The sequence below is a fragment of the Schistocerca serialis genome, chromosome 5 (genome assembly GCF_023864345.2).
Source record: "Schistocerca serialis cubense isolate TAMUIC-IGC-003099 chromosome 5, iqSchSeri2.2, whole genome shotgun sequence".
Taxonomy (NCBI): domain Eukaryota; kingdom Metazoa; phylum Arthropoda; class Insecta; order Orthoptera; family Acrididae; genus Schistocerca; species Schistocerca serialis.
In genome coordinates, this window is record NC_064642.1 from 1,535,544 (window position 1) to 1,558,251 (window position 22,708).

At 41.2% G+C, this 22,708-nt stretch overlaps 1 protein-coding gene across 2 annotated transcripts in view; it reads right to left on the minus strand.

The window, feature by feature from the left end:
• Positions 1-22,708, minus strand: part of LOC126481956 (sodium/potassium/calcium exchanger 3-like) — a 277,761-nt gene that overhangs the window by 183,771 nt on the left and 71,282 nt on the right. The window contains exon 3 of one of the 2 annotated variants that reach the window (XM_050105914.1): positions 10,975-11,157. The exons of the other annotated variant lie outside the window; for it this stretch is intronic. Coding sequence (XP_049961871.1) covers positions 10,975-11,157 — 183 coding nt within the window. The remainder of the gene's footprint in view (positions 1-10,974; positions 11,158-22,708) is intronic. 2 annotated transcript variants of the gene reach the window in all.

The following is a 22,708-nucleotide window of genomic DNA, read 5'->3' on the forward strand; positions in this document are numbered from 1 at the left end:
AGTAGGGAGTCTCCGATACGCCGATTCTATGTAAGTGGGTAGGGAAAGATCCATGACTGAGACGCATTCTCAGAATGGACGTTATAATTTTCCTTGAATGTTTGAAGTTCCCAAACCATGTCTGCCTTGGTATGAATGTCTGTATACGTGCATAGCTTTTACCTCTTGTTTGTTGGCTTTCATTCCATTCTTCCTGCCATGAGAGAATCGCTTGTTGTTTTACTTTTAGGAGGTATTCTGTGTATGTGAGTTTAATGTCCATAGATCTTGTAAGAGGTAAGCGCTGCCTGCGATATGTAAGGCATAAGAGAATCTCAGACCAGAGAGGAGTGTTGTATGCAGTAGGAACTGTGTGGCAGTAGCAGTAAGTTGTTGCTAGCGAGCAGTCTGGTGTATCGTGTTGGCTGGGCCGGTCGTGGTGCAGCGATGGCGGAGCTTGAGCGTTATAGTATAAGGTAAAAGATGCCTCGCGCATATCTAGTAATGTTATGTGAACTCCCATGTAAATCTTTTAAAAATGTCCTAATAATAATCTTTGTCATATAAAGTAATTTCTAACAAGCATTCATTTCAATTTAAAGAATTTACTAATTTCTCCAATCCACGATCATTCCGATTGCTGCAAAAGGAAAATCAGTTCCTTCCTTTCATAAATGACAAATCTATAGGCCAGCATTGCACAGAGCTGTGCCGGAAAAAGCTATTGTAAGAGCAGATAGTTGCCAACTTTATTGAGGTAAGAATTTTTGCTTTTTATTCAGAATGATCTTACAGGGCCATGACGCAGCACTGCTGTCGTCCAAAATTTACCGGGTTACTGAATTTATTTATTTTTATTACGAAGTTTAGGAATTTTTCTGTTTCGAGCTTACATTAAATGAGAAAAGAATTTTTGTGGGTACATTAAATGGGAAACAAATTTTGTGTGGAGGTTAAATGTGAATGAATTTCTGTAGGGAGGTTACACTAAATTAGAATCACATTCATTATTAATATTATTATTTATTAATTTTTTTGTGGGGAGGTTACAATCTTCCACTGGTAATCGCATCTCTCGCTAGTTGATATGCTTTGTCATTGTGTAGAATGCCGGAATGTGATTTGATCCATACAAATTCCACACTGGACTTGCATTCGGGAGGACGACGGTTCAATCCCCTCTCCAACCATACTGATTTAGGTTTTCCGTGATTTCCCTAAATCGTTTCAGGCAAATGCCGGGATGGTTCCTTTGAAAGGGCACGGCCGATTTCCTTCCCAATCCTTCCCTAACCCGAGCTTGCGCTCCGTCTCTAATGACCTCGTTGTCGACGGGACGTTAAACACTAACCACCAACACTACCATACAAATTCTATAATATGGGCAGTCTTCTTAGCTTTGTGATAATGATCCGGTATGTCGAGGGTGTATTTACTAGTTCTTTTGTCCCAATTTCTGTAACTAATGGATTTCAAAACGCTTTGAGAGTCAGTGATTATTACTGCCTTGGGTATTTTGAGAGATCTTGCATATTTGATTGCCTCTATAATAGCGAAAGTTTCAGCGAGAAATGTGGAAGCATCACCTGGTAGTTGAAACTTCCTTTCTTCTGTAGATTCTGGCCAGAAGAAAGCATTTTTGAGCCATCTGCATGCAGTTTAAGATATCCTGCCCCCTTTTCTGCCAGGTGCGATGTAGATGAAAACTGCCCATATCCTTTTCCTTTGCTGGAATAGTCGACGTGTGTTACAGGAATATCGTGATAAGAGCTGTGATAGTCATATAGGAACATTGGAAGAACCTCACTTCGATATACTTTCTTTTGGAGATATTTCCAGTCTTCGTACCGCTCGTAGATATAAAACTGCTGTTTCCTGACATTTCTGTTATTCCCGATTTGACAGAGCGTTTCACACTTTTTTATCAGTGGATGTTTAGTATCTGCCATCCGCTGTAAGATATAACGATCACACATCATTGTTCTGCGAATATGTAGGGGCATTTTTGATGTTTCCAGCAGAAGGGCGTTGGTGGGAGAAGAATGCATAGCTCCGAGGCAGATGCGTGAGCTTGTGTAGTGCAGTTTATCCAGTAGTGCTGGGTACTAGCTAGCAGCAGTGTGACAGACCGTGCACCCGTAGTCTGTACGGGAACGTATCAAAGTACGGCAGAGCGTTGGGGTGAGCCCCCACCACCATACTCTTGTCACCGATCTGATAAGCTTCAATGCTTTTCCACACGTACTGTTTGAATATGAGGTATCCAACTCATTCTGCAATCGAAGAGAGCACCAAGAAACTTCGCCTGGGATTTTAGTGGTATTTTGTGACCAGAAAGTCTTACCCTATTCAAACAGCCTGGCATAGTTTGGTTCGTGAAAGGAACAAGTAGCGATTTTTCTGCCGAGATCTGTAACCCACAGCTACCTAATGTTTGATCCAGTGTGCCCATCGCCTTTGATAGCTCACACACAGCCTGATTATTTATTCCTTTAGTCGACACATACAAACAAATATCATCTGCATACTGGAGGCTTTTGTGTGGAAAAGGGATAATCCTCGCCAGCTCTTTAGTACATAGTGCAAAAAGTAGGGGGCTGAGGATAGCTCCTTGTAAAAGATCTGTTGTAAGACGATGTGGTCCAATTAATTTATTTTGGAACGGAACCCACGTGTGTCTTCCAGTGAGGAAAGTGCTGATTCGATAAATCAGTTGTGGCGGGATTCCAATGGTTTCCAATTTCCGTAGCAACACAGGTATAAGAGCATTATCATACGCTCCAACTATACCCAGGAATATAGCTGTTACATTCTCTTTTCTTGTTGTTGCGTCATAGATCTCTGAGGTTAAGATATTTAAATTATCTATTGTTCCCTTGCCTTGTCTAAACCCATACTGACTCAATGACAGGGTCTGATTTGATTCCAACCACCATTCCAAGCGATTTTTTACCAGGCGTTCTAAAGTTTTGCCGATACAGGAAGAAAGAGAAACAGGTCTATATGATTTGGCCTGCTCTTCGTCCTTATTGTGGCTTCAGTATGGGTGCCACTACTTGAGTTGTCCAATCTTCTATTAGCGTGTCTTTCATCCATATTTGGTTAAATATCTGTAACAGTGCTATGTCTGGGAGATTTTCTATCATCTGATAGTGTATACCGTCCTTACCATTCATCAGTTCTTCGTACGAAACGGTACCACGAGAGGATTATTGTAATCTCGTTGTTCCGTGGGGCAATATGGCTGCTCGGCTGCGGAAGCTGGTGAGATTAAATTCACAAAGTCTTCAAGCCATGCGTCACTTAATGGCTGACGCATAGTGAAATTTTTGTTTTTGAAAAATCTTAATTTCTTCGAAACATCAGCGATACTAACATTGTTATTTAAAGATTCACAGAAATTTTTCCAGCTATTCTTTTTACAGTCTTTTAACCGCCTTCGAACTTTCGCTGCTATTTTCCGGTATACAATGAAGTTTTCTAAACTTTGTTGTTTACAGAAGTTACTGTACGCAAGGTTGCGCTGTGCTATGGCTCTAGAACACTCTAGTGTTCACCAGATTGGGGTCCGTTGCTTCAGCCCGCATCTCGTGGTCGTGCGGTAGCGTTCTCGCTTCCCACGCCCGGGTTCCCGGGTTCGATTCCCGGCGGGGTCAGGGATTTTCTCTGCCTCGTGATGGCTGGGTGTTGTGTGCTGTTCTTAGGTTAGTTAGGTTTAAGTAGTTCTAAGTTCTAGGGGACTGATGACCTAAGATGTTAAGTCCCATAGTGCTCAGAGCCATTTGAACCATTTTAAACCGTTGCTTCAAAACGATGACTTCCTTTTCTCTTGGAATGGAAATTGTTGCAGTGTCTTCAATAATTGAAATTAGCTGTTGGTAGGCCTCTTTCGGAGCTAACAAATTGTTAAAAGATTGAAACTTCACCTGGACTGTTGCAGTATACTTTGGCCAGGCAGCATCCTTTATTTTGCACCTGCTGTTTGAGTAGATGATTTCCGCTGTATTTGTAGATAAGTCTATTGTGATTTCCAGAGGGAAATGATCTCAGCCAAGAGGGTCTCGTTTAACCGCCCACTCCGTTACACGGTTGAAATCAACAGAGCACAATGTCAAATCGACGGCCGACGGTCGTCTGTTTGGTTTATGTATCATAGTAGGAGAACCATCATTTAGAAGAATCAAATCGAACTTTTCAAAAAGTGTAACTAACTCTCTGCCATCCGCGTCATCTACTTCGCAACCCCATAGTGAGTGGTGTGCGTTGAAGTCTGCATAAAGGAGAAATGGCGTTTGAAGGTGGGCTGCAATCTGATGCAGTGAAAGATTTTGTATTTTACACTGAGGTGGTTTGTAAATGGTGTCGATGGTGAGTGCGCCGTTAGGAGCGTAAATTACAGCAACAACTACCTGGCATTCTGTTGTCCTAATAGTGGTGTCCAATTTCTTAAACTTAACCGTCTAATTAAAATGGCTACTCCTCCTCCTTTTCCACCGGCTCTGTCGTTTCTGAGAACAGCGTATCCTTTGAATTGTATTCGTTTCGTTGGCTGAAACCAAGCTTCGCAAGTACAAGCTACCGCCATGTGGTTGCTGCTAAGATCCCCATAAAGACTTTCTCTGTTCGAGATTGCTGACCGTGCATTCCACTGGAGTATTTTAAAAGCCATTGTCAGATTTGCAGAAGTCTTCAACAGCATTACGTATAAGATTCTGTGTCATTACCATGTCTGTTTAATTTTTAAGAGAAACAAATATCTGCGTTATCACAGCACAAAGGGTGTTAATAGTAGTTTCTCGACCAGTATAAGACGTTGCCAGAGGAGTGGGAGGGTGTGGTTTGTTTTGTATTGAGCTCTGTGGACACTGAAATTCGTATAACATATCAGAATAACCCTGCTTGTGCGGACTGCGAGTAAATGGTTTATTTGTGTAAGACCTGGGAGCTGGAACCGACATAACTGCATGCTTAGGTCCCTGTTGTAGCCTTTTGTCCGTCATGTTCAGACCTTTTTGTTTCTCGCATGTTTTAGGCCAGTCACTAGGAGAGAGCTCTCGTGTTGTAGAAACACCGGCAGTAGTCTGCGCATATGATGGTCGCGGTGACGAGACGGCAGTTGCGTAAGAAGCGCAATAGGCTTCGCTGCGCTTTGCTTCCATGTGCTGCTGATAAATTGGGCAACAGCCATCAGTAGCGAGGTGGTTTCCGTTGCAATGCAAATACCTGGGCTCTCCGGCATGCGAGCACTGTGAGGTCTCGTGGGCTCCCGTGCATTTGGCGCAGCGGGCACTACTGTGACATTGCAAACTTAAATGGAAATATCGAAGGCAATTCTGACACCGTAAACTGACTGGACATACGGTGCAACGGGGCATCGCATACCGCACAAATACAGGTACTGGGGAAGTTGTTGAGATTTAAATGTTACAACACATTTCCGTGTGGGAAGTACTTTCAACTCTCCATTTTCAATCACTTTCTTTGTGAACCTTCGTACATCGGTTACTCAAAATTCCGACTTTATTTCTGCAAGGATGTCTTGGTGGGATAATGCAATATCAACATTACAGATAACTCTCTTTCTCTTTGTTAGGAAATTTGGAATATAAGCCTCGATATTCTTCAGCCGAAAAGCATCGAGCAACCGCAACCTGTTTGCAGACTGCCCTGTTTTGGTTTCAATTTTATACCTGTTGCTATCAATAGCTGAGATATTAACTATTTCATGTCTTACGTTATTACTTTCTGTAAACAACATTCTTCCAAGAGCCATCAGATGTAACTTTCCTACATTACCATTTTCTCCCTCTACAAAGACGACGTAGGGTCCCATGTCTGTTGACTGATATGTATTATGTTTACTAGCATATTTGTTCTTACTAGGAAATGTGTTATTTCCTGTAGGAGGTACCGTTTTGGTCGCTGAATTGCTCAAGTTCTTACGACTAACAGACTTTTGGGAAGCAGGCTGCTCATTGGAATTCCTGTCTCCTATATTTACTCTCAAGTTACTATCCTCTCCTAGAACTTCCACAGTGTATGCAACATTATCAATATCTACCATATTTACGTCCTCTTCAACATTACTACTGTGCTTTCCACTTGCCTTTGCCTTCTTCGGAACGTGTGCGTCAGGAGCTGCTGGCTGTTGGGATGATGGTGGTCGGTGTCTTGCCTTTTGTCGCTGGGTGTCGTTTGTCAGATACTGCGACAAGACAGCTGAACTTGATGAATGCTGATCCATCTCCATCTGGTCACTGCGAGGACAGTGATCTTGAGAGCACATTTCCATGGTACCCAGTTGATGCATATTTGTAATCAACACTGTTGAAGGAGGGTGCATCATGCCAGTCTCGATGTTGTGACTCGCATGCAAAGCGATAGCCGACCCTTGGCCGGTATCGACTGGGATTTCGTCATTAGTTTCCATTTTAAAAATAGCCGCTGAGAGGAATCTCCCGTCGACGATGCTTTGACACTTATTGCTAAATGCTTGTAGGTAAAATATCCAGTACATTACACTGAAAAAAACTTGACAACAGTTCCGCGAAACACGTGACGGAATCGGTGCCGGCCGCCGCACGAAGCACAAACGACCGCTCAGCGCGGCTGCCGCGCCTGCGAGCTACAATTTGCCGTCACCCGCTGGTCGAAAAGTTTTTCACTGCAGACAACACAGTTTAGAGTCGAACTGTTAATAATTAATCGCCCTTTCTCAATATTCTTGAGAGCGATCGGAAAAACAGCGTTATTTATTCGTTGCTAACCAAAGAACCGATACTCAAGTTCATTATTTTTATAGATCAGGAGTAGCTGAGGGCCTATAACACTTTCTTGTGGAACGCCAGATATTATCGCTGGTTTGTTTGATGACTTTCCGTCAGTCATCACCAACAGTGACTCGCATTTACAGCTGCGCATGCATGCCCACACCACGCGTCGCCTGACCTGCTGCATGACGTTTATAACGTCGTAACTCCTGAGCTGTGTGTCGTACAGTGACATAGTACTGTCTGTGCATTCAACGGCATATTTGGATGCTTTTTGCTAAATTTATTGCGAATAAAGTTATTACCAAAGAAGTAATAAATTAAACGTTATGTGACAGTTTTCCATGCATCTCATTGTTTGTGATGTGATGTCTCCTGAAATGTGTGTCGTACAGCGATATAATTGTGCTCTTACATTCCGTGGTGACCGAGCGGTCAAGGCCGCTTCAGTCTGGAACCACGCGATCGCTAGGATCGCAGGTTCGAATCCTGCCTCGGGCATGGATATGTGTGGTGCCCTTAGGTCAGTTAGGTCTAAGTAGTTCTAAGTTCAAGGGGACTGATGACCTCAGATGTTAACTCCCATAGTGCTCAGAGACAATTGAACATTCCGTGGTATATCTGCATACTGCCTGTAAGCTGTACTGCGAATGCAGTTTGTAGTAAAGACGTTATAAATTACAACGCTACACGTCATCAGTACTAACTGAATCCACAGCAGAAAAGTAGTAAGCGGCAAACATTTTTCCTTTCATCGTTTTGAAGGGGTTGTCAGCGAGAAAAAATTTGGTAATGGTGAAATTACGCGTAAACTTTGTTGTTGAGTCCCTAAATGTTCTTGTTGTCACATATTGGATGAGTAAATCTGGGAATTCACGCGTCGCGGCTTACGCTTCTTTCCCGCCGCCACTCCTTTGATAGGTAGGTTGTTCTTACCCACACAGCGGGTGTCGCCTGACACTGGGGTACATGTGCACCAGTTCTCGCTGAAATCGGTCCAGTATTTTAGGAGGAGACATGGGACATACACACACACACGCACACACACACAGACACACACGCACGCACAAATAAAACTATTCGCAATACATTTCTCACACAGTATCCACATAAGCCGCTGAATGTACCTACAACGTTACATCATTGTACGACACTTAGTTAAAGAGATGTGAGGTCATATATGGATTTAAAAAAAAAAAAAACAGGTTTTCGGCTGTTTCGCCATCGTTGTAGAATATTATACCATTGTCATTTGTTTTTACATTCATAATATACAAAATATTCTACGAGGGGCATTTGAAAAGTCCGTGCAAAAATTTAAACTACTTACGTGTTTGGGGTAAACTTTTTTATTTTTCGACACTTCATCCAACGCTGTTCTAATTTGTTGATCCTTCCGAATAATTGTCCAAGTCTACAAAATAGCTGTTAGTTGCTGCAATCACCTCCTCGTTTGAATGAAATCTTCGTCCCGCCAGCCATTTCTTCAAATTGGGGAAGAAATAGTAGTGTGGGGGAGCCAAGTCTGGAGAACAGTAGGGATGTGAAACGAGTTGGAATCATATTTCCATTAATTTTGTGACCACAACTGCTGAGGTGTGTGCTGGTGCATTGTCATGATGCAAAAGGACGTTCTTGTGCTCCAATCGCGGGGGTTTTTCTTGCAGCTCGGTTTTCAAACGGTCCAATATCGATGAATAATATTCACCTGTAATAGTTTTACCCTTTTCCAGATAGTTGATCAGGATTATCCCTAGTGAATCCCAAAAGACAGTCGCCATAACCTTTCCGGCCGAAGGAATGGTCTTCGCCTTTTTTGGTGCAGATTCTCCCTTGGTAACTCAATGTTTGGATTGTTATTTGGTCTCAGGAGTGTAGTCATGTATCCCTGTTTCATCCACAGTGACGAGACGACGCTTAAAGCCCTACACATCCTTCCTGAACAGCTGCAAACCATCCTTGCAACACTTTACACGATTCCGTTTTTAGTCAAGCGTGAGCAATCGCGGAACCCATCTTTTGGATAGCTTTCTCATGTCCAAATGTTTATGCAAAATATTATGTATCCATTCATTCGAGATGCCCACAGCACTAGCAATGTCACACACCTTAATTCTTCTGTCATCCATCACCATATCATGGATTTTATCGATGATTTCTGGAGTCGTAGCCTCCGCAGGGCGTCCAGAACGTTCAGCATCACTTGTGCTCATACGGCCACTCCGAAAAATTTTAAACCACTTATAAACTGTTCTGATCGTAGGTGCAGAGTCACCGTAATGTTTATCAAGGTTCCCTTTAGTCTCCCGAGGCGTTTTGCCTTTCATAAAGGAATGTTTAACCAACACACGAAATTCTTTTTCGTCAATTTTTGACAATCACTGGACTACCTTGATTCACACGAATGCCAAAGACATAGACCAATACTGCTGAAACTTGGTGTGCGTTCTTTCAAAAGATGCTACTAACTAAACATGACCTCGATACGCGCCGGTGGTGCCATCTCTCGGACTTTGCACGGACTTCTCAAACGCCCCTCGTACTAACAAGGGAACCTCCCCATCGCACCCCCCTCAGATTTAGTTATAAGTTGGCACATTGGATAGGCCTTGAAAAACTGAACACAGATCAATTGAGAAAACAGGAAGAAGTTGTGTAGAACTGTGAAAAACTAAGCAAAATATACAAACGGAGTAGTTCAAGGGAAGATAAGCAACAATAAGGACGATAGGAACGCAGGAGCGCCGTGGTCTCGTGGTAACGTGAGCAGCTGCGGAACGAAAGGTCCTAGGTTCAAATTCTTCCATCAAGCGTAAATTTTAATTTTTTATTTTCAGTTTATGTGACAAACTCTTATGTTTTCCTCACTTTTTTGGGAGTGATTATCACATCCACAAGAAAACCTAAATCGGGCAAGGTAGAAGAATCTTTTTACCCATTCGCCAAGTGTTCAAGTTAGGTGGGTCGACAACATATTCCTGTCATGTGACGCACATGCCGTCACCAGTGTCGTATAGAATATATCAGATGTGTTTTCCTGTGGAGGAATCGGTTGACCTATGACCTTACGATCAAATGTTTTCTGTTCCCATTGGAGAGGCACGTCCTTTCGTCGACTAATCGCACGGTTTTGCAGTGCGGTCGCAAAACACAGACACTAAACTTATTACAGTGAACAGAGATGTCAATGAACCAACGGACAGATAATAACTATGCAAAAATAAAGAAAGTAAAATTTTCAGTCGAGGGAAGACTTGAACCAAGGATCTCTCGGTCAGCAGCTGCTCACGCTATCACGGGACCACGGCGCTTCAAAGAACACTTCCTCCATGATGTTGCTTATGTGGCCCATCAGTTTGTATATTTTGCTTATTTTTTCACAGTTCCACACAACTTCTTCCTGTTTTCTCAATTGATCTGTGTTCAGTTTATCAAGGCCTATCCACTGTGCCAACTTATAACTAAATCTGAGGGGGGTGCGATGGGGAGGTTCCCTTGTAAGAACTAACGGAACAGTCAGTTAACACAAGACCATTTTTTTATTTAATGTCTGTAGTTGAGAAACTTATCTGATCAGACTTCTGATCTTATTCCACTCAGTTTTCGTGGTTTAATTGTTTGAACTGCCTGTTAACTCTTTCATTTCCTCGCTGCCTAATGATTTAAAACTCTTTGGTGTAATTAGCGTGAACTGAGATGTGACAAGAAGATGGAGACATTATTAAATCGCCCATGTTACCTCAAAGTTCCTGAAAAAAGCACAGAAAAAACTGTCTTGGTATCCAATCACGGCTGCGACAGTTCTACTGCACACAGTATTGTTTAACCGCAGTTTGGCAGTGGATAGACACCAAACATTAAACGTTCTAAATCTGCCCAATGTGGTCAATTCAGAGCAAGACCACACAACACTCAAGAAGAAGATTATCAATAACAAAGTTACTACTTGAGTCTGAAGAGCTGTCTCAGTCAAAATGCGATCTGAAAAGGAATATTTACGTTGTAACTACACAGCGATCTGAAGGTACCCAGTTAAGAGACCTAGGCGCGATTTGAAAACGCTTCTTGTAGGTGGCCTCGGTTCTGGCGAAATAAAGAGCAAAACAACGTATTATTTCCACACCCACGTAGGCAACTGATTTCCAAGCCGTGACACAGGACTGTCAAGATCACGCATAGTCTAACAAAATTGGGACTTTAAATGAGAAATGGTTTGCCAACTTACGTTTTGCAATCAGGTGTACACTTGGCACGAAATATTTGTGGCAGATGATGGCCATCGTGCCGAACAGGTAGGCGGCTGCCACGGCGTGCAGCGCGACGTACCCCTGCTGGCGCTCTGCACGCGTCAGACCGTCCCACGGGAAGTCGTCGACGGCCGGCGGGCTGCAGTTGGCGAGCGCCGCGTCTGGAAAGGGAATTCAGGTGATGGGAGAGAGAGAAAGGTGGTGTCTGCAGACCCACAACGTCACCAGTGGCTCCACACTGGTGGCGGGCGAACCGAGGGCCGAGAACTGCCACGTCGAGTTCTCGCTGGTCCCGAGAAACAATACAGATAGTGCGGCATCCAGCTACATTCTGTACCAGGACTTTAAAGTCGAGGGCTTTCGTTCACGGTGGTCGTGGAGTGCAGGGGTTTACACACACTCCTAACACGGTGAAGGTTGGGGCTTTGAATCCCTTAACGAGGTTAACAATTTTTATTTAAATGTCTTTGATCGTTATTTTTGTTTAATTAATTCGTTTGAACGTATTTTTCGTTTTTAATCCTTTGTCGTTTTAATCAGCGTATTAAATTTTTATTTGCCCTCATTTTTTTCTTCGTGTCGTTCCTGTTTTCATTTGGTATCTTTTCCCATGTGATTTTAATTGTTTTTATGTGTTAACTTCCAACTAATTTCTTCTCTTTTCTGTTTTTATAATTTCTTCCATTTTATAGCATTCATTATATCTATTCATCATTTTGCTTGAATTTCGTTCTTTTTTTTTTATAATTCCTTCTTTGCTTTACACCTTCGTATGCATTAGTTGTCCTATACTGCAACAAGAGTTTACGTTTCAAATGTTTATATGACGATTACCATCTAAAATATCTCGGTTTTCGGTTGTCGCTTCTCAGTTGTCGCCTCTTAGGTCTCACTTTCTAGTTCTCAGTTCGACTCTACTTCTACATCCAGAGCTACACTCTGCAAACCACTGTGAAGTGCACGGCAGTGGGTACGTCTCACTGTACCTGTTATTATGGCTTTTTCCCGACTCATTCACATAAGGAGCGAGGGAAAAATGACTGTTTACATGCCTCTGTGCGTGCTGTAATTAATCTAATCTTACCCTCACGACCCCTGTGGGAGCGATACGTAGAGGGGTTGTAGTATATTCCCAGAGTAACCGCTTAAAGCCGGTTCTTGAAACTTTGTTAGTGGACTCTCGGGTCACATCTTTCAACATTTCAGTGATAATCTCCTTTGGCGCAAACAAACCTGTGATCATTTGTGCTGCTCTTCTCTCTATACGTTCGACATCCATTGATGGTCCTAATTCATAGGCTATTCCACCACTCCACTAAACCGAAGTCTGCCGCCTGCTGTAGCCACGACTGACTGGGCCTATGCGATCGTTCCACTTCACGCCCCTACAAACTGTTACACCCAAGTATTTACGTGAGTTCACAGAGTCCAGCTGTAACTCACTAATATTGTATTCACAGGAAACTATGTTTCTTCGTTTTGTGAAGTGTACAATTTTAAATTTTTGAATATTTGAAGGAAGCTGCCAATCATTGCACCACTATGTATCTTATCAATGTCTGATTAAATATTTTTACAGCTTCGTTCAGGCTGTATTTCGTTGTAGATAACTGCATCACCCGCGAAAAGTCTTTTTTTTTGGGTCTTCTGACTGGTTTGATGCGGCCCGCCACGCATTCCTCTTCTGTACAGATCTCCTCATCTCAGAGTAGCACGTGCGACTTACGTCCTCAATTATTTGCTGGATGTTTTCCAATCCCTATCTGCCTCCACAGTTTTCGTCCTCTACATCTCTCTCCAGTATCCTGGAAGTCATTTCCTGATGTCATGACAGATGTCCCATCATTCTGTTCCTTCATATTTTCCGCATAATCCTTTATTCTCCGATTCTACGCAGAACCTGCTCATTCCTTACGTTATCAGTCCACCTAATTTTCAATATTGATGTGTAGCGCCGCAGCTGAAATGGTTCGATTCTCTTCTGTTCTGGTTTTCCCAAAGTTCATGTTTCACTACCATACAGTGCCGTGTTCTAAACGTTCATTCTGAGAAATTTCTTCCTCAAATTAAGGCCTAAGTTTGATACTAGGAGACTTCTTTTGGCCAAGAATGCCCTTTTATGAAAATGCCAGTCTGCTTTTGATGTCCTCCTTGCTCCGTCCGTCATTTGCTGCCTAGGTAGTAGAATTCCTTATCTTCATCTACTCTGTGGCCATCAATCCTGATGTTAAATTTCTCGCTGTTCTCAATTATGCTACGCTATTTCTCATTACTTTCGTCCTTCTTTGATTTAGTCTCAGTCCATATTCTATACTCATTAGACTGTTCATTCCGTTCAGCAGATCATCCTTTCACTCAGGATAGCAATGTCATCAGCGAATCGTATCATTGATATCCTTTCACCTTGAATTTTAATTCCACTGCTGAATCTTTCTTTTACTTCCATCATTGCTTCTTCTATGTACAAATTGAACAGTAGGAGCGAAATACTATATCCCCGTCTTCCCCTTTTTTAGTCCGAGCACTTTGTTCTTGGTCGTCCACTCTTATTATTCCGTATTGACTCTTATACATATTGTATATTACCCGTTTCTCCCTGTAGCTTACTCCTATTTTTCGCAGAATTTCGTATATCTTGCACCACTTTGCATTGTCAAACGCTTTTTCCAGGTCGACAAATCCTACGAACTTGTCTTGATTTTTCTTTAGCCTTGCTTCCGTTATCAACCACAGTCTCAGAATTGCCTCTCTCGTACCTTTACCTTTCCTAGAGCCAAGCTGATTGTCATCTAACACATCCTCAATTTTCTTTTCCCTTTTTCTGTATATTTTTCTCGTAAGCAACTTGGATGTATGAGCTGTTAAACTGATTACCCGATAAATCTCGCACTTGTCAGCTCTTGCAGTCTTCGGAAATGTGTGGAAGATATTTTTCCGACAGTCCATGAACCAAGGCTCTTGCCAATGGTGGAGAGACTTGCATGCCTCAGCGATACAGTTAGCTGTACCTAGGTGCAAACCACAACGGAGGGGTATCTGTTGAGAGGCCAGACAAACATGTGGTTCCTGAAGAGGGGCAGCAGCCTTTTCAGTAGTTGCAGGGGCAACAGTCTGGATGATGGACTGATCTGGCCTTGTAACATTAACCAAAACGGCCTTGCAGTGCTGGTACTGCGAACGGCTGAAAGCAAGGGGAAACTACAGCCGTAATTTTTCCCCGAAGGAGTGCAGCTCTACTGTACCTTTAAATGATGATGGCGTCCTCTTGGGTAAAATATTCCGGGGGTAATTTGGCCCTTATTCTGATCTCCGGGCGGCGACTACTCAGGAGGACGTCGTTATCAGGACAAACAAAACTGGCCTTCTGTGGATCGGAGCATGGAATGTCAACTCCCTTAGTCGGGCAGGTAGGTTAGAAAATTTAAAAAGCGAAATGGATAGGTTGAAGTTAGATATTGTGAGAATTAGTGAAGTTCGGTGGCAGGAGGAACAAGACTTCTGGTCAGGTGAATACAGGGTTATAAACACAAAATCAAATAGGGGTAATGCAGGATTAATAGTGAATAAAAAAATAGCAGCGCTGGTCAGCTTAGTGAACGCACTATTGTGACCAAGATAGACACGAAGCCCGCGCCTACCGCAATAGTACAAGTTTATATGCCAACTAGCTCCGCAGAAGACGAAGAGATTGATGAAATGTATGATGAGATAAAACAAATTATTCAGACAGTGAAGGGAGACGAAAATTTAATAGTCATGGCTGGAATTCGATAATAGGAAAAGGAAGGGAAGGAAGAGTAGTAGGTGAATATGGACTGGGGGTAAGGAATGAAAGAGGAATCCACCTGGTAGAATTTTGCTCAGAGCATAACTTAATCATAGCTAACACTTGGTTTAAGAATCACGAAAGAAGGTTGTACACGTGGAAGAGGCCTGGAGACCCTCTAAGGTTTCAGATAGATTATATAATGGTAAGACAGAGATTTAGGAACCAGGTTTTAAATTGTAAGACATTTCCAGGGGCAGATGTGGACTCTGACCACAATCTATTGGTTATGAACTGTAGATTAAAACTGAAGAAACTGCAAAAACGTGGGAATTTAAGGAAATGGGACATGGATAAACTGAAAGAACCAGAGGTCGTAGAGAGTTTCAGAGAGAGCATTAGAGAACGATTGACAAGAACAGGAAAAAGAATTACAGACGAAGACGAAGAAGAATGGGTAACTTTCAGAGATGAAACAGTGAAGGCAGCAGAGGATCAAGTAGGTAAAAAGACGGGGGCTAGTAGAAATACTTGGGTAACAGAGGAGATATTGAATTTAATAGATGAAAGGAGCAAATACAAAAATGCAGTTAATGAAGCAGGCAAAAAGGAATACAAACGTCTCAAAAATGAGATCGACAGGAAGTGCAAAATGGCTAAGCAGGAATGGCTAGAGGACAAGTGTAAGGATGTAGAGGCATATCTCACTAGGGGTAAGATAGATACTGCCTACAGGAAAATTAAAGAGACTTCTGGAGAAAAGAGAACCACTTGTGTGAATATCAAGAGCTAAGACAGAAACCCAGTTCTAATCAAAGAAGAGAAAGCAGAAAGGTGGAAGGAGTATATAGAACGTCTGTACAAGGGCACTGTACTTGAAGACAATATTATGGAAATGGAAGAGGATGTAGATGAAGTTGAAATGAGAGATACGATACTGCGTGAAGAGTTTGACAGAGCACTGAAAGACCTGAGTCGAAACAAGGCCCCGGGAGTAGACAACATCCCATTAGACCTACTATAGCCTTGGGAGAGCCAGCCCTGACAAAACTCTACCATCTGGTGAGCAAGATGTACCCTCAGACATCAAGAAGAACATAATAATTCCAATCCCAAAGAAAACAGGTGTTGACAGATGTGAAAATTACCAAACTATCAGTTTAATAAGCCACAGCTGCAAAATACTAACACGAATTCTTTACAGAAGAATGGAAAAACTAGTAGAAGCCAAACTCGGGGAAGATCAGTTTGGATTCTGTAGAATTGCTGGAACACGTGAGGCAATACTGACCTTACGACTTATCTTAGAAGACAGGTTAAGGGAAGGCAAACCTACGTTCCTAGCATTGTAGACTTAGAGAAAGCTTTTGTCAATGTTGACTGGAATACTGTCTTTCAAATTCTGAAGGTGGCAGGTGTCAAATACAGCGAGCGAAAGGCTATTTACAATTTGTACGGAAACCAGATGGCAGTTATAAGGGTCGAGGGGCATGAAAGGGAAGCAGTGGTTGAGTAGGGAGTGAGACAGGGTTGTAGCCTATCCCCGATGTTATTCAATCTGTATATTGAGCAAGCAGTAAAGGAAACAAAAGACAAATTTGGAGTAGGAATTAAAATCCATGGAGAAGAAATAAAAACTTTGAGGTTTGTTGATGACATTGTAATTCTGTCAGAGACAGCAAAGTGGCTCTGAGCACTATGCGACTTAACTTCTAAGGTCATCAGTCGCCTAGAACTTAGATCTAATTAAACCTAACTAACTTAAGGACTTCACACACATCCATGCCCGAGGCAGGATTCGAACCTGCGACCGTAGCGGTCACGCGGTTCCAGACTGAAGCACCTAGAACCGCACGGCCACACCGGCCGGCTAGACAGCAAAGGACCTGGAAGAGCAGCTGAACGGAATGTACAGTGTCTTGAAAGGAGGATATAAGATGAACATCAGCAAAAGCAAAACGAGGATAATGGAATGTAGTCGAATTAAGCCGGGTGATGCTGGCGGAATTAGATTTGGAAATGAGACAAAGTAGTAGATGAATTTTGCTATTTGGGGAGCAAAGTAACTGATGATGCACGAAGTAGAGACGATATAAAATGTAAACTGGCAAAGGCCAGAAAAGCGTTGCTGAAGAACAGAAGTTTGTTAACATCTAGTAAAGATTTGAGTGTCAGTAAGTCTTTTCTAAATGTAGTTGTATGGAGTGTAGCCATGTTCGGATGTGAAACATGGACAATAATTGGCTTAGACAAGAAGAGAATAGAAGCTTTCAAAATGTGGTGCAACAACAGAAGAATGCTGATGATTAGATGGGTAGATTACATAACTAATAAGGAGGTACTGAGTAGAACTGGGGAGAAGAGGAATTTGTGGCACAACTTGACTAGAAGAAGGGATCGGTTGATAGGATAGGTTCTGAGGCATCAAGGGATCACCAATTTAGTATTGGAGGGCAGTGTGGAGGATAAAAATCGTAGAGGGAGACCAAGAGATGAATAAACTAAGCAGATTCAGGTTGTAGGTTGCAGTAGGTACTTAGAGATGAAGAAGTTTGCACAGGATACAGTAGCATGGAGTGCTGCGTCAAACCAGTCTCTGGACTGAAGACCACAACTCAGCCCTGCAGACAGGCGACTAGCGCGAGTTTTGGTGTTCTCGTAAAGATAAGTTATTTTAGATTATAAAACATATAGATTAGTACTGATTACGTGGTAAATAAGTGTATTAGTGTGCCGTTTAAGTGTACCATTAAAGGTTTCACTTTTCTTTACGTAATATAGCAGAAAACGCGAAAAGACCGTACAGTCGTATTTTTTGTTTACGTTCTGCTGCAGCAAATCTATAGAATTTCGCTTAGTTGTTCCTTGCTCTCTCCAGCAATTTAACTTAGCTTACCTCTTCATTATTTAACTAGCATTTCCGGAAAGTAGCGTAAAGTTTAACTTGTTGTTTCAGAAACTTTGCACTTTTGTTTTTGTTTACACACAGTTGCGTATAGGCCAAATTTGTGTAACCATATTTTCGTGTTTATCTGTAATTTAACTGACTTATTCTTAATCAACTATTACGTTTATCATGAGTGAAAAGTGCTTGACTTGCCGTAGAATTGTTAGGTCGGGGCTTTGGTGTGATGGGTGCTGTAGTTTTTTCCATGTGGGTGACTGTAGTGGCGTGGGAATAGGGGAAGTAAATGAGACTCATCAGTGGTTTTGTAGGATTTGTAGTAGAGATAGGAAGATACTGGAACAGGAGGGGAAAATTGCTGCCCTTCAGGCTGAATTAGACAAGGCCAGGGGAGATCTTGACAGGTTAAGGAGGGAGAAGGGTAAAGAGAGGTGGGAAGTGGCAACAGGCAACAGGAGGAACAGGCCTAGAACTTTGTCTGACAGCTTTATGGTGAATGTGGAAAATAGATTTGACCTGTTGCTTCAGTTAGAAGCTGGTGAGCCTCAAGCAGTTGCAGGTGTAGACAGGGCACAACAAACTTTCAGCAGCAGATTGAAAAGTAAGAATGTAGGGAAATCAGAAAAGAGAAAGAAAGTGTTGTTGTTAGGTAGTTCCCATGGAAGAGGTGTTGGCCAACTCTTGCAGGATGAACTAGGATCAGAATACCAGGTCACCAATTTTTTTAAACCTAGTGCTGGTCTGGAGCAGGTGACAGAGGATTTAGGATCACTTTGCAAAGATTTCACTAAGGAAGACACCGTGGTTATAGTGGGTGGGGCAGGTAACAGTATTGACAGAAATCCTGGGTACAGTATAGAGTGTGACCTGGCGAAGATTGCATCAGCATCGAAGCATACTAGTGTTGAGTTTGTATCTGTTCTTTGGTGCCATGACCGACCTCATTTGAACTCTTCTGTCAAGAGAGTTAATTTGGAGCTGGAACGGCTGCTCATGTTGGGTGCGGGGTCACACATTGGTGTGGTTCATGTTGATTCTCTCAGTAGGTGGGATTATACTAGGCATGGCCTTCACCTCAACAGGAAGGGGAAGGGTAAATTGGCTGGGGAACTAGCAGGAAAGTTAAAGGGGGGAGGCACTGTCATGAGTGGTAAAATACCAGTGGTTATAGGATTCAGAAAAGACCCTTTTTTAGGGTAGGGAGGACAGAAAGAAAGCAAATTTTAAGAGAGGTTAGAACTGAGACAAACCTTCAGTTTGAAAAAGAAATCAAAAAACATAATTCCAGCTTATTACATCAGCATAAACAGCCATTGGTTAAGAATTTTCAACTGTCAGCAGATATTTTAACTCCACCCAATTTTAACTCAGACAATGTGAAATGTCAGCTATCTTTATTGCATCAAAATATTCGAGGACTGAGAAATAAAATTAATGAATTAACTATATGCATAGATGAATTAGAGTCTTCAAACCCAGCTGGCATAATCTGCCTCTCTGAACATCATGTGACCACTGGTATAGAACTTTTAAGTGTTACAGGGTTTAGGTTAGCATCTCACTTTTGTAGATCAGAAATGGAGAAAGGAGGAGTTGCCACATTCATCAGGAACTGTCATAAATTTAAGAACATAGACATTCATAAATTTTGCCTAGAACAGCATATGGAAGCATGTGCAACAGAATTAGATTTTCACAAAAAATCTTTCATAATATTAAGTGTATATCGAGCACCTGCAGGTAACTTTAATCTGTTTGTAAACCACCTTGAAGCTGTACTGGCCCATTTAATAACCAAAAACAAAGAAATAGTGGTTGCTGGTGATTTCAATGTAGATTTCCTTAAAGACTCTCCGAATAAGAACTTATTTGAGTTAGTAACACTATCATTCAACTTAATTCCCACAGTAAAGTTCCCCACTAGGATAGCCACTTGCTCACAAACGGCCATTGATAATATCTTTATAGAAAAGTCCAATGAACAAAATTATATTACAAAACCAATAGCCAATGGCCTCTCAGACCATGACATGCAGTTCCTTCTGTTAAATGTTAATACTGAACAGGATATAAAATCTGTTAAATCTGAGCTCAAGAGGGTAATCAGTAAGCCAAAAATTGATTATTTTAGGACACTCCTCAGAGACATTCACTGGACTGATGTTTACAGTGCTCATGGCATGAATGAAAAATATAACATTTTTGCTAATAAAGTGCTTACCTTATTTGAACACTGCTTTCCCCCAAAACTTACCAAGGTTAGAGGAAAATCTACAAAGAAGCCATGGATTACTCGAGGAATAAGGGTATCTTGTAAAACAAAAAGAAAACTGTATCTGTCAATCCGAAACATTTCCAATGTTGATGCTATAGCACATTATAAGAAATACTGCAAAATATTAAAGACTGTAATATGGATGTCAAAGCAAATATATTACAAGGAAAAGATAGTCATATCAGATAACAAAATAAAGACAATATGGGATATAGTGAAGGAGGAGACCGGTAGGACCAGACATGAAGAGGAACAAATAGCATTAAGAGTAAATGATACATTGGTGACAGATGTGTATAGTGTTGCAGAACTTTTTAACAAACATTTTATAACTGTTACTGAAAAGATGGGGTTGTCAGGTTCGGTAGATGCTGCTATGGATTACCTTAGACCAGACATTTCAAGTAATTTCCATAATATGAATTTGACCCTCACTACCCCAACAGAAATAATGTCCATCATAAAATCTTTAAAATCAAAAACATCTAGTGGGTATGATGAAATATCAACAAAGTTAATTAAAGAATGTGATTCTGAGCTAAGTAACATATTAAGCTATCTGTGTAACCAGTCGTTTATCAGTGGAATATTTCCTGAATGGCTGAAATATGCTGAAGTTAAGCCACTGTTTAAGAAGGGAGATAAAGAAATAGCATCAAATTTCCGTCCAATTTCACTGTTACCAGCATTCTCAAAAATTTTCGAAAAAGTAATGTACTGTCGTCTTTATAACCATCTTATCTCAAATAACATACTGTCAAAGTCACAGTTTGGATTTCTAAAAGGTTCTGATATTGAGAAGGCTATCTTCACTTACAGTGAAAATGTGCTTAATTCATTAGACAAAAAATTGCAGGCAACTGGTATATTTTGTGATCTATCAAAGGCATTTGACTGTGTAAATCACAATATCCTTTTAAGTAAACTAGAATATTATAGTGTAACAGGAAATGCTGCAAAATGGTTCAAATCTTATATCTCTGGCAGGAAACAAAGGGTGTTATTAGGAAAGAGCTTGATACATGTCTATCAGGCATCATCCAACTGGGAACTAATTACATGTGGGGTCCCACAAGGTTCCATTTTGGGGCCCTTACTTTTTCTTGTGTATATCAATGACCTTTCATCAGTAACATTACCAGATGCCAAGTTTGTTTTGTTTGCCGATGATACAAACATTGCAATAAATAGCAAATCAAGTGTAGTCTTAGAAAGATCAGCCAATAAAATATTTGTGGACATTAATCACTGGTTCCTAGCCAATTCTTTGTCACTAAACTTTGAAAAAACACACTACATGCAGTTCAGAACTTGTAAGGGGTGTCCCAAGAGTATATGTCTAACATATGATGACAAGAAGATAGAAGAAGTGGACAGTGTTAAATTCTTGGGATTACAGCTTGATAATAAATTCAATTGGGAGGAGCACACCACAGAACTGCTGAAGCGTCTTAACAAATCTCTGTTTGCAATGCGAATTTTGTCATACGTAGGGGATATAAAAATGAAAAAGCTGGCATACTATGCTTACTTTCATTCCATAATGTCATATGGGATTATTTTTTGGGGTAATTCATCAAGCCAAGCTAAAGTTTTCCGGGCACAAAAACGTGCAGTAAGAATTATATGTGGTGTGAACTCGAGAACATCCTGCAGAAGCCTGTTTAGGGAACTAGGGATACTAACTACAGCTTCCCAGTATATTTATTCCTTAATGAAATTTGTCATTAAAAATATATCACTTTTTCAAACCAACAGCTCAATTCATGGAATCAATACTAGAAATAAGAATAATCTTCACAAGAATTTAAAGTCACTTAGTCTTGTACAAAAAGGTGTGCATTATTCAGGAACACACATTTTCAATAACTTGCCAGCAGCCATAAAAAGCTTAGCAACCAATGAAATTCAGTTTAAGAGAAGCCTAAAGGATTTATTGGTGGCCAACTCCTTCTACTCCATTGATGAATTTCTTAGTAAAACCAACTGATTTGTATATAAGTACAACATAACTTCTGCACAATTTCAGTGCAGTAATGTGTTCACTGAAAATTTGTGTGTGTGTGTGTGTGTGTGTGTGTGTGTGTGTAAGTAAAATCTAACTTCTGCACCATTTCAGTGCAGTAATGTGTTCATTGTAAATAAGTATTACAGTAGTTGTATTACATGTTTATTACCTTATAAATAAATAAAAAAACGTTTTTTATTTTAAATTCAGTGCATTAGTATTTGTAAAATGACTCTTAGTGTTCATTAAAAATGACGATCATTCCACTTGGGACCTGTGGAATGGTACATTACTTTATTTGTTTTAGTTGTAAATATTTGTCATGTATTGTTGTTTTTCTGACATGTTCCACATCCAGGAGGACCTCCTCACTACGGATCAATTGGAATGAAAGTGAATCTAATCTAATCTAATCTAATCAACAACAACAGATGGTATGTCATCAGACTCATACATTCTGCACACCATCGTGAATAGCCCTTTTGTTGCCACTTTCCCCAATGATTTTAGAAATTCTGATGGAATGTTATCCATCCCTTCTGCCTTATTTGATCTTAAGTCCTCCAAAGCTCTCTTAAATTCTTATATTAATACTGGATCCCCAATCTCTTCTGGCCGGCCGGTGTGGCCGTGCGGTTCTGGGCGCTTCAGTCTGGAACCGCGTGACCGCTACGGTCGCAGGTTCGAATCCTGCCTCGGGAATGGATGTGTGTGATGTCCTTAGGTTAGTTAGGTTTAAGTAGTTCTAAGTTCTAGGG